This window comes from Aplidium turbinatum, chromosome 1, assembly GCF_918807975.1.
Source record: "Aplidium turbinatum chromosome 1, kaAplTurb1.1, whole genome shotgun sequence".
NCBI lineage: Eukaryota > Metazoa > Chordata > Ascidiacea > Aplousobranchia > Polyclinidae > Aplidium > Aplidium turbinatum.
Window position 1 is genome coordinate 27,337,990 of NC_137472.1, and position 12,815 is coordinate 27,350,804.

The window sequence follows — 12,815 nt, forward strand, 5'->3', positions numbered from 1 at the left end:
GGTAGAATTCAGGTGTTATTAAGGAGTTTGTGTACACCAACAAAAATTCACTTGTTTAAAAAACATTTTTTTAGAGACATATTTTAGCTATCATTTAGTATGACTAGTGTGTAAATATGATTCTAGAAGTTTTATCAGGGATTATTTTGTGAATGTAACTCTTGCAAAAATAACACGTGTTTTCCACGTATATTACACGTGTTCAAAATCCTATGATTATTTGACTAATTTTTAAGGTATATAAGGTAAAATCACACCAAGAAGAGGGCATACAAAAGAGAAAAAATGTTTACCCGAGCAGAAGGATGTTTTACCGGAATTTTTTGGTATGTTGATTATATGTTGTTTCCACGTGTATTGCACGTTTCCATCTGTTGAAAAGTAACACGTGTTTTCCACGTATATTAAACGTGTTGAAGCTCTTTCGTTCATTTGGGAAATTTTTAATCTATGTTAGGTAAAACTACCTCCCAAGGACGGTATAAACAAAAAGAATTCTCCACTCAAGTAGATTGGTATCAACCTTGCTCCTCCGCATTGTTTAGGATATAAGTTAGATTATGTGTTTTTGTAGGTGTCTTTACACGTTTTTATTACGTTATGTGAAAAAAGAAACTTCATGACATTTTATAGTCGCAAATTAATGTGATGTTTTAACGATAGTTCTTACTGTAAATTTAAGTGGTCTCGCTTACTGATATTAAACAATTACGATCAAACAGTAAAAATAGCATAAAATAAAGTTCCTGACAATATACAGTAACTTGTTGAGGATTACTTGTATTTGTAGAAGTTATAAATTAAGCCATAAAAATGCAAAAATCTAATCTGGGTCTGTGCAACTCATTGGGATATGGTACAACAGCACAGCATAGAAATCTTGAGAATTGTAACATGCCCCCTGACTCCCCTCCAAAATAATGTCTTTCACTACAGCCAGTTTACCAGATATAAGGTTTGAATAAAAATAAAGTTGAAAGGTTGCCATGTTGAAAATTTATCGCCAAAATCCAAAAATCTTGCGATTTTTGAAGACGTTTGGCTTCAAATTTATGGTTCGGCAATTTGGCTCTTTTTTGGCAAATTTTGAAAACTGATTGGGCTTTAAGTTCTTTTGGCGATTAGTCAATATGTTAAAATGTGCTTAAATGTCCGGGGAAAATTCACAGTAGAACTGCCTAGCCACCAGGCTAGATTAAAAGTATGACGTTGACTCATCTGCTGACCCTTTTTTTAGTCACCCTTGTCACCCAGTGATTGACTAGACCTGATTTTTCCGCAGAATTTCTGTAGTTTTGTATCAAAGTCGCGAATTTTTTTTTCATCTGATGACGGACTGAGTTAAACATTTAACCAAAAGACTTGAAATCCTTGTAATGTCTAAAGTTGGCGAGTTTTCACTGCGTTCGGCGATTTTGCGACAACAGTTTTGCTACAGAATTATTGTGGGTCTGGCAACCCAATTTGTTGATTTAACTAATCAACTTGCTTCAGTAATCAGTTCTCAGTTGCTTACTTGCTTGTACAGATTGCGTTGCTGCTCTGCGGGTTGCAGCACTGGTAGGCGGTACGGTACCGTGTTGAAAGGTAAGAATGTTTGGTATAAATCTTGATTGAAATAAGGATTATTATCGTAGATTCAAAAATCTTTCTGGTTTACAGCGCGTGGTTAGTAGCCTAATGTAATTCACCTTATCAGTATGGTACGTACTGTAAAGCTTCATCTTAACTAAAATGGCGAATCTACATCGCCAGTGATTTGGAGTTGTACTTTAGCCTACCGTAGATATTTCCGAGTAATAATATGTTTTATGTAAATTGACAGTTCAAAGTGGTGCTTGGCTAGTGTCTGCTCCGGTTGTACAGGTACTAAAATGTGTAGGCAGGGCATGACAGGACATACCGTAGGACATGTCATGGTAGGGCATAACAAGGAATGGTGTGCACTGCCTGCACATTTTAGTACAATTGGTCTGCTCATGATGTCGATAGAGTCGATAGTGAAAAAGTAAAGAATATTCCGATATTCAATAGTGCCAAAAAAAGTAAAGAATTAACCAGTCTTCGAAATTAGCCTCAGCAATCGGCAATTGCCGAGGTGATTGCCGAGGCAGATGCATGAATGGCACATTAGCCTCGGCAGTAAAAATGCCGAGGCCACACGAGCGCGTGTAAGGACCACAAGATTACAAAAATAACCCTAATTTTCTCAGACCAAACCAGACTAGGAGATTGATTCAATCTTACTATTGCTTAATGTTTTTATTTGGGTTACTTTCTACTTCGCCGGCGCTTATAGAAATATCACCCTATTTGCATTGATTCAACACCAGTAGACGTCAAATTATTGTAGCCTAAGCATTTACTCCTTATTGCGCTTCGCCTTCCGTTATCTCGTCCAGCTGTATCAGAAATGATCGCGCCGCTTTCACAACGAACCACACAACATCAACAGACGTAGAATACATGTAAGTAATAGGTTAACGCGTTAACCTTTAGAGTGAGCTTGGTTACTAATTGCGGTTTGTGATAGATGTCTGGTTGCGTAACATTTTTAACAACAACAGGTGCAATTTTATACGCTGACAATGCTCATGTGAACCATAAAAAAAGTTTGCAACCTTATAAATACTGGCTTAATTATTACCGGTACGCAATAAGTTATTCTTTCATCGAATGCTTGTTCTTGTCCAGTGTCATTGCCAATATAAATCATGATAAAGGAAGAGTAGATACAGTTAAAATATGGAATTTACCTGCTATAGGTTATGAAACAGGGATGCAACCTAGTTCGTACCCTGAACAGTTCGGACCCTCAGTTCGTACCCTAAAAAGATCGAAAGAAAAAATTAAAAAAAGCGGAAGTCGCTGATCGCAGTTTCCGCAAACATTTTAAAATTTTCCCCCTGAAAAGATCGAGAGAAAGATAGCACAAAGCCGAAGTCGCTGATCGCAGTTTCCGCTAACCTTAACCATAGGCTAATCTATGCTCTAACCCAAACCCTCGCTGATCGCAGTTTCCGCAAACATTTTCCGTAGATTCCGCTAACCGCAGTTTCCGCTAACCTTTACCCTAACTCTAACCATAGATTAATTTATGCTCTAACCCTAACCCTCGCTGATCGCAGTTTCCGAAAACATTTTTCCGCAGTTTCCGCTAACCTTTACCCTAACCCTAACTATAGAGCAATCTATGCTCTAACCCTAACCCTCGCTGATTGCAGTTTCCGCAAACATTTTTCCGCAGTTTCCGCTAACCTTTACCCTAACTATAGAGCAATCTATGCTCTAACCCAGGGACGGGCAACATACAGACGGTTTCCCGTCTTTACATAATGTGGCCCGCGGCCACACTCTGCCGCAATCCACCAGTACTTGCTTACTACGTCAAATAATATTGACTGTTGGTTATTTTTTAGTTTTTTGATTCTTTGTTTTCGGTTTTTAGTCAAGTGACAAACATGTTATGTTCTGTCATAAACGGGCCTTGCATCCTTTTTCTTTGTCTCTTGTAAGAATCTCCTTCAGCCTCAAGCCGGAAAAATAGATTAAAGTGAAATTTGGCTGATTAGTGTAGCCTAATAATTAAACCGGGAACGTATACAAATAATACTGATTGTTGGTTAAACTTTAGTTCTTTGTGTTTTTAGTTTCTTTGTTTTCAGTTAGAATTAGATTTTGAATTTACACTAAATATTTTCCTATGGATTTTGCCAAGTAACGTAAAGTTAAAAAGGAGTGTCGCGATTTTAACAAATATGCTCAAGCGCATTTTCACACAAGTCGGCAAGAAAGCAGTAGGCTACCGTATGCTTGCTTTGCAATGAAAGTGACAACTTTGATCGACCACAGATGTCTCATTGACTTCAGCAGCTATTGAAGTACATTACGTTAATAAATTCATTAAAGACTGTTTTTGGTCTTTATGCTTTAAACTTAAAGTTTACATTACATTAAATAGGATTCATTCTTTGTACAGGTAGATAAATACGCGCTTAATGTAGTGATTCATGAATCCAGCCCTCCAAGTACTTCATTTTCCCATATCAGGCCCGCCGACTGGAGAAGTTGCCCGCCTCTGCTCTAACCCTAACCCTCGCTGATCGCAGTTTCCGCAAACATTTTTCAGCAGTTTTGCTAACCGCAGTTTCGGCTAACCTTAACTCTAATCATCGAGTAATCTATGCTCTGCTCTAACCCTCGCTGATCGCAGTTTCCACAAATATTTTTCCGCAGTTCCGCGGTTTCCGCTAACCCTAGCCCTCGAGTTTGTTTGCGGAAACTCCGATCAGCGACTTCGGCTTTGTGCTATTAAACTGCGATCAGCGACTTTGGCTTTTTTAAATTTTTTCTCTCGATCTTTTCAGGGTACGAACTGAGGGTCCGAACTGTTCAGGGTACGAACTAGGTTGCACCCATGAAACAGAGGGGACAGAAGGAAAAGTTAGTGTAGTATTTTGCAAAATTTGTAAAGAATTTTATGACGGAAACAAATCGGAATTAGAAAAGCTACGGGGCCCAGATAAAAAAGTAGTATGGAATTGGATAAATGGTACTTCGGCAGTAAAGAAAAGTAATGCTTCCGATCATATGACATCGCGCGTTCATGAACGGGCAGTTTTGCGTCTTCAAGCTTAAGCTTCAAGCGTCTTAAGAAATGACGTCGTCGTCGTCATTTCTTATTGGGCGTTGTTGTTACGCAATACAACCGGTCGGGAAAATTAAATCGATTTGTGCTGACTCGAACGTTGAATCAACCCAAAATTAACATACTTCCCCCCCATGAGTTATTTAACATGAATTATCGTAACAGCGTGGGTATCGCGTTGCTCGTTTTATCGCTACTTTTGGTATTATTACATCACAACAAATCAAACAATGCGGTCTTGATAGACTACTCTATTAAATTTTTCGCTTCTCGTTTTACATGTTGTGGTAGCCTACAATTTTTTCGTGATAAACGTTCACAGCAATTGCCGAGGCAATTTCAACTTTTGCCGTTTGGCCTCGGCAACATTTTTGCCGAAGTAAAAATATGCTAATTTCGAAGACTGATTAACCGATTTCAATACTAGAAAAAAAGTAAAGAGTAAAGAATGTAGTAATCAATATTAAAAAAAAAATTATTCCACCACTCTTTCTGAATGCTCAAGGCAAATTGTAATAAATTGACAAAAATTCAAAGAAGTGAATCGGCATGCTTTAACAATTACGACCCTTTCTAACAAACTGCATGAGCGCCTGGACCTAGCCTAAAAAAAAGAATGCAGGGTTCGAGTTGAATGCGATCAACCAGGGTTTCCCCGCAAATCGCTCCTCTCAATAGAATTTCAAAGTCTGCCTAACAAAATTGTGGAATTCGGTTAATATTTTACATTGTTTATTTGTAAACTTTACAGAAAAGTACCGAATATCGGATTCAACGCACAAAAAAGTAAGGCAGTGGCTAGTCGACCGGCGCCGGTCTTTGAATCTGAAACACTATTTGACCGTCATTACGTCATTATACAGTCACTTTTTTCTTTTTCTCTTTCAAAGCAAAAGACGAGAATCGCGTAGCCTATATAAGTTCTAATCCAACCATTTTATCCAACTCGATTTGTGGCGCGTGGGATACGTCGTCGGCTCCTATTCTAGAGGAACTGAGTTCGATACTACCCGGAAGCGTTCTTTTTTTAACTAAATTTTGACTCGAAGTGCATTTTTGTAGTCAATTTTTAATTTGAGTTGCATTACATTTACATACCATTACCATTTTTTTAAAAGAAGCATTGTATATAACTAACTTGTTGTTAACTAACTTTGTTGAGAGCAAAAATGTAATGAATCGTTTGGCAAACACGGTCACAGCAATCATTTTTTTTTTCGTCATTAACGCGTCCGGAACGAAAAAGATACTAACTACAAAAATCGATATAGACCTACCAGCACGTTAATGAACGGGAAAAGGTGGCAAAACCTTGAAAGGTAACGTGCCTGAATGAAAAATTATGTAGTAGGCTAATAAAGTCTGCAGATTGTATCAGCTTGGCAAGTAGCGCAATGCTTTTCACATTAAATGTTATATTGAACAGAAAAATATGTTGTTTTGTTAATGTGTGTGCATTTATTTGTTGTTAGTCCAGGTTTGTGTCGGCGAATACTGTATCAATAAATTATTCAAGTTTCCGAACATGACTGAGTTCACTTTTAGCTAAGTCCTACACTACACATCAGTAAAAAATATATCGTAGCCTATATTCAAGCGGGTGGTAGGCTTGAGTGAAGAGTAATTTGGTTTTCCATCACAACCTCGAAAAAATAAAAAATAAAAAAATGCATCAAAAAAAAAATGTAAAAAAATGAAAAAATAAAAAAAATAAAAAAATGTAAAAAAATGAAGAAGTAAAAAATGTATCGTAGCCTATATTCAAGCGGGTGGTAGGCTTGAGTGAAGAGTAATTTGGTTTTCCATCACAACCTCGACTAGGTTTTGCCAAAGTTGAGCTGATACAATCTGCAGACTTTATTAGGAATAGCACCTAAATGAACAGGCGCCACAGTGCTCTGCACCTAAATATCTTGACGCAACAGTGTGCGTGCCTTAATTTGACCGGTGCCTAACTGCCTGCACCTAAAAGACGTGGACCCCAGTGTGAAGTATGACTCAAATTATCAGCTTAGTACTGTCTGTGTCATGCGTTTGCCTTGTATTATAAATATTATAAAAGAATTGACCAAAGTGCTTGCATAAAAATATGTTACTATGCTTCGTATATTTTTCGTATATATATAAGTTTAAGGCGGTTTTTTTTTGTAACGTAAAAACTCAAAATAGTGACTTTGAATTTGGGAAAAAGTAACCAAAATGTAACTTTACTCAACATAAACAAGAAAGCGAAAGAAATGGCAGCAATTCAACTTAAAAAAGCATGTAAATTTATTTCAATTTGTACTAAAATCATAATTATATATAATACAAATTCAAATTATACATATTATATGTAATGTTTTACTTTCTCTGGCAGAAAGTTTCTGTCAATCAAGTTAACACAATTTGTTTCACCCCAAAAAATTATTTCACATTTACGAGTTTTTGGGAATACAGTACTAGCAATACGAACATGCATGGGCTCGTGCAAACCTAAACTCCGTATCATAGTAGAAGATATATTAAAAGTCTTGGCATTACATAGAATGTATTATAAATTCATCTCTCCAGTAGCAATGCAAGATAAATAAAAAGGGGAATTAGGCAAAAAAGTATGCAAAATAAAGTGACTAAACAAATAAAAAGTAACCTACAAACACAAAAGTTAACTTTTGGTAACTTTATAACTTACCCCACAACCATGAAATTTTGGTTCTACATTTCTTTTGTTAATTGGTTCAACTAAAAAAAGTACCTTTAGTGACAAAAAATCGCCCTAAATGACACAAATGTCGTACCATGCCTGTAAAACTTGAGAGAAGGGTAAGCTCTTGCCTTCCTAATAATTGTCAATCTGTTTTGAATTTTCATTTCAGGAAAGTAATCACTTAGTGTCAAGAAATGGCAAAATATACAATTGTTGAGTTTACAGGGGAAAATGCTGTTCAGGTTGTACCAAGTCCATGGACAGTTATAAATGAGGTGAGCACCATTATTAAGTTGATGGACGACATTGGCTTAGTGGTTAATTTGGCTGCAAAGCAAACATTGGTAAATTGTTTGAAAATTTATTTTATCCAGTTTTGTGTCTTTGTTCAACAACATAGTAAAACCAATTCCACTTTTTGACAGGTGTTGATCTTGTGTATTTTTAAGCTAGTACAGTATACCAAATTCACTTAACTGGTTTATAAATGGCGTACTGACTGTTGGTATTAATTGCTATTTACTTTGCAGACTACCAATTTAGGTCATTGTTATTGGCCACCATTTAGAGCAAGCTACCACGTTAAAAAATGCTCAATTGTGGATAAGGAAAAATGGACATTGTATGCAATAAGAGTCCTGGGTGTAATGGTAAGAAATAATATATTTTTATATTGCTACAAATTTTGTGTTTATGGCAAGAAGAACGTTTTGTAGTCAATTTCTTTATGACAAGTATTGATAACTTTTGCATGAAGTAAATTATTGATAACCTGATAACTATATTTAGTTTAGTCTAGCTGTTTATTTTTCAGATGACTATAAAATTGCTTTGGCGATGTCAGAGCAAGCAGAATACACTTCGAACTTGGAAGAAGAAGATCTGACCATCAGAAAGCGTAGGAAGAGAAGAGTAGAAGTCCTAAGTTTTCCTGACTCTGAAGGTTGATGATAAACAATTGATAAAATAGTTAAGAAAAATTTATTGAATGTAGTTCTATATTTAATTTTAAATTTAATGTAGATATCAACACTCAACAGTCTGTTCCCCCTACGAGAGTTCGTCAGTAAGTACCTCCCGACGAACCCTCATAGAGGGAAACAGACTCTTGCGATCTTACTTTAGTGATTGTACATGTATAAATATGGCGCAAAGCTGTTTTGTGTTATTACCCGAAAACTTTAAGCTACACAGTTCCATATATACAGAGAGAGGTCAACGTACTTAGCACAGTAAGTTGATACTGGCTGAGGGAGAGACGCTGAAAACAATTCCGTGACAGTACATGTACAATCTTACAGTACACCCTTTGTTTGACCATATACCTGTGCAGTGCTTAAACAAGTAGATATTATTAATGAAAGAGGGTAATTGGTTTTAGCGACCCTCCCTCAGTCAGTCTTAACTGCGCTACCTAGTACCTACGTTGATTACTGAAATATCATAGACTGGCACAGTGGCACTGCTGTCTTATCTATATAGAACACTGCGTTGCAGTCAGTGTTGGATCTGTTTCTGCCCAGATTGCTTTTTTTCGCTGAGACTTATTTTATTAACCTCTGTTGTTAATCATGAAACGTCGTTTGACAACTGTTTTTTTTTGTTTCTGGCTGAGACTTTTTGGTAAATAACCTCTATTATAAACTAATTCCTTTCAATATACATATGCCGCTGTGGGATTTTAGAAATCTTCAAAAATGGCTGTCGATTTCACCGAGTCGAATTCTCCGAAATAGATTGTCCCAATAGTGGCAGACGGATTTTTTAATGCTAGGTACTACACAGAAAACATGTTCGTTGTAATTTGAAGTTTACGGTAAACTTCATTTTTTGTTTAGATAGCGATGATGATGAAGGACATCAGACAAAGAGGCTTACATTGAACTCTTCATTTTCTTTACCGATACCGCCACAATATGAAGACTGTACTCCATCAAGTACAGTAATTTTTCATAATTTCCTACCAATCTCTGCAAAGTTGAAACATGTCAATTAAATAAGTTTTTTTCTTATTTACACCAGGCAAGCCAGGATCGAGTACTGGAAAGAAACGTCACGCTCCATCTGAATTGCCATGTATGTATTTGCATGTATGTGTATTGTGGTTGAGATGACAATATTTTCTACATGGTTATAGCCAAGCCTATTCTAATCTGTATAGCAGTATGGTATTAACATGAGCTGACAACTTTGGTGTAGTGTTAACGTGCTGGCTTTGGAATCGAGAGGTGTCGAGTTCAAAACCTTCCAACACCAGATTGTTTCCTTGGGCAACGAACTTTACAACGATAACCTCTACCCAGTAATCCATCAGGAGTGATGGGTAGCATTAAATTCCAGTCACATTAGTTATAAATCCATTTGGAAACAGTTATACAGTCGACTCCGTGGTGGGTGCAGACTGCAGAAGTTGTTCTACGCAGTGTCCTCTATTATTAGTGTGCAAGACGCTTTCCCACTTAGAAGGATAAAATGCAATCAATCATATCTGGGAATGTTGCAAGAGATTTGTAACATAATTTTTATTCAAAATATTGAAGAATTAATTAGCAACTGTAGCCGGTTACACCACTGTATTCTACTAATAACTTTTTTAGTGCGAAGTCTTGTGTCGTCACATAATAGACGGAATTTGATCACCGACGAACCATCTCTTGCACTAACTGGTGAGTGGTATGCTATTCTTGAGCGTGATTAGAATACAGTGCTACTTGATACCTTTTTCTTGTACAATGTACCCAGCACAGTTGTAGGCTACTCAATACAAGTACTTGATTGTAATTGATTTCAAACTGTTAAAGTTTTGACCGCATAGCTCATCACAAAAATTTTACAGCATTTGAAGCCACAACGACGAGAAGGCTTGACAAAATTGAAATGGACCTAAAATTTTTAAGTGCAAAGCTGATCAACATATTGGAGAACCAGCAAACGCAGATGGTATATTTGCACAAGCTGAGTACTTCGGCTGTTGCAGACCCTGAACCTGTAGATGTAAACCTGGCGCCATTTCGTGATGTCCTAAACTTTGAAGAGTTTTGTGGCAAGTTGGACAATAGTCAAGATTTCAAAAAGAACTTGGTATGCAGACATTATATTTTGAAGTACTTTACTTCGGCTATGTTTTTTCTTCGACATCATCTGCTTTAATTATCACTAATTTTTATTTAAACCATGGAGAAATAAAACAGAGTAGCCTTAGCGGGTTTAACGTAATGTATTACACACAAAAATATAACATAATTAAAATAAACTCTAACGTTTTCGACACGTACGTGTGTCCTCACCAGACAGTAGACCATGTCGTCCATGACTGCCCAATCCATCAACCACCACATGGAACGCTTGGACTGAAGACCCTGGATGACGAGACTGTCGAATGGCTGATGACATCATGCCCAAACATATAGTCCGGAAGAGGACAGCTCATACGACGAAGAAGATCAGAACATTGCAGATTTTAGTAATTCCTGATGAGGACACACGTACGTGTCGAAAACGTTTGAGTTTATTTTAATTATGTTATATTTTTGTGTGTAATACATTATGTTAAACCCGCTAAGATTACTCTGTTTTATTTCTCTGGTTTAACAAAGCAAACTCTGTACCAAAGCTTTATAACTTTTATTTGTAGACTACTTTTCTCTGTGCGCTCGGAGGAAGAAATCCAGCAAGTTGTCTACGCTTGATGTTGAGGAAGATTGGGACAAGCGAACTTTGGTCCCAATATAGTTTGAAGGGGAAGAAAGGGAAAAAAGCCCTACAACCCCTTTCTATTTACTCCGTTATCACAAGTAAGCCATCACGTTAGCAACTTCGTTACCTTTTCCTGTTATGGGAGTGTTCACAATTGACATCAACCACATTATTTTCCCAACAATTTCAATTCTGTAGAGCAGGGTTACTCAACTAATGTTAACAATGTTCCAGGTTGACAAGTTGAACATTTTTAGCAGTCCGGTAAATAAGTTCTTTTCCACGCAACCACGAAAGTTAAATTATCTGTACCAAACCACTTTTTGAGGTAAAATGTAACTCGCATTGGATTTCTGAGAAAGTGTTGGGGAGTCTGGATGTCGCAGCCCCTCAGCAACTAGGATAATCTCAGTAAAAATTGCTTCCTCCCAGTAGAAATCTGTTTAAAAAAGCCCTGAAACTTGGCAATGAGGTTATTCTTCCAAAAGCTTAAGGTTCACCATCAACACCCAGAAGGTCCGAATTCGGACCGCGATCCGCCAGTAGAGTAGCCCTGCTGTAAAGTGTCAACCATTAGCTGTTGACAATAATTGTGAGCGCTCCTTAATTATTTTATATTATATTGTTTGATTGAAATACAACTTCTAAATAGCTAAAGAGATATACTGTGATATACTAAAGTATGTCAAATTCATTCATTTTTTTATTTTTACGGCGCGGTACGTCATAAACATACTTTACCTAATGGTTTTAAAGATGTTGGCTTACACTAAACAAAGATGGAAAACTACACCAACTTGATGGTGCAATCACGGATTTTTTAAAAAATGCTCCAAAGGGTCTACAGGTAAATATAAGAACGTTTATCAGCGATTAAGGAATTTTCATTTAAGCCTAAGTTTTTATTTATTTGCCTAACGCATTTTTATCCTCCCGAGTACGCTGCTAGTGTTTACACTGTTCTTGTTTTTCAGAAACACAAGGAAAATGAAAACAAGATCATGTTGGAACAGGACCAACTCTGCGAGCCGGACGGGGAAGCGAGCCAATTTGAATGCTGACCTGACATTCCAACCTCGTGTAGGCTGGCTCGTCTACACCAAACATTACCATCACGGCCTCACGTACAAACACTAATACAACCGTTGAGTTTTTCGCATTTTAAATACATGTTCTTTGATGTGTAGTTTTTGAAGTTGAATACATAGATAGCTGCAGTTAACAAGGACGATTTATACTGCAATTGATAAAAGTAATGGCACACAATACGCATAAGTTTTGTAGATTACAAATACAAATGTATTAAATTGTTGATTTCAGATACGCGGAAATTAAGTAGAATGTGGGTGTAAAACCACATAAAATCCACCACCAAATCTACGTGTAATACACGTGAAATAGTGTCGACACTTATACGTGTATTATACGTGAAAATTAACCTAAAATACACGATCCAAGGAACGTAGAATCTACGTGTCAGATACGAGGAAATTAGGTGTAATGCGAGTGTAAAACACGTAAGATCCACCACCAAATATACGTGGAAAACACGTGTATTAGTGTTGTCAGATACGCGGAAATTAAGTAGAATGCGGGTGTAAAACACGTAAAATCCACCACCAAATATACGTGGAAAACACGTGTATTAGTGTTGTCAGATACGAGGAAATTAGGTGGAATGCGGGTGTAAAACACGTGAAATCCACCACCAAATATACGAGTAATACACGTGAAATAGTGTCGACACATATGCGTGTATTATACGTGAAAATTAACGTATAA

At 36.9% G+C, this 12,815-nt stretch overlaps 1 protein-coding gene across 4 annotated transcripts; it reads left to right on the top strand.

Moving 5' to 3' along the window:
• The first annotated feature begins 245 nt into the window (after positions 1–245).
• Positions 246–12,401, top strand: LOC145776976 (uncharacterized). Of its 4 annotated transcripts, none has more exons than XM_082588234.1 (11): positions 246–326; positions 1,529–1,587; positions 7,507–7,612; positions 7,868–7,987; positions 8,152–8,280; positions 9,176–9,274; positions 9,360–9,413; positions 9,935–10,003; positions 10,174–10,418; positions 10,972–11,131; positions 12,008–12,401. In XM_082588234.1, the coding sequence occupies exons 4-11, from the start codon at positions 7,951–7,953 to the stop codon at positions 12,022–12,024; spliced, it is 810 nt and encodes a 269-aa protein (XP_082444360.1). In that variant the 5' UTR covers positions 246–326; positions 1,529–1,587; positions 7,507–7,612; positions 7,868–7,950; the 3' UTR covers positions 12,025–12,401. The 4 variants fall into 4 exon arrangements, with proteins under 4 accessions (XP_082444360.1, XP_082444385.1, XP_082444367.1 ...); XM_082588259.1 differs by having other exon boundaries at positions 10,315–10,418; XM_082588241.1 differs by lacking the exon at positions 246–326 and having other exon boundaries at positions 1,368–1,587.
• Positions 12,402–12,815: the final 414 nt, after the last annotated feature.

What these genes read in the sequence shown, in the direction of transcription:
- LOC145776976 (XM_082588234.1), top strand. Translation starts at nt 7,951, where the DNA reads ATGGACATTGTATGCAATAAGAGTCCTGGGTGTAATG. An exon ending in AAGTTTTCCTGACTCTGAAG is followed by an intron (nt 8,281 to 9,175) that starts GTTGATGATAAA and finishes TTTTTTGTTTAG; the next exon opens with ATAGCGATGATGATGAAGGA. An exon ending in TGAAGACTGTACTCCATCAA is followed by an intron (nt 9,275 to 9,359) that starts GTACAGTAATTT and finishes TATTTACACCAG; the next exon opens with GCAAGCCAGGATCGAGTACT.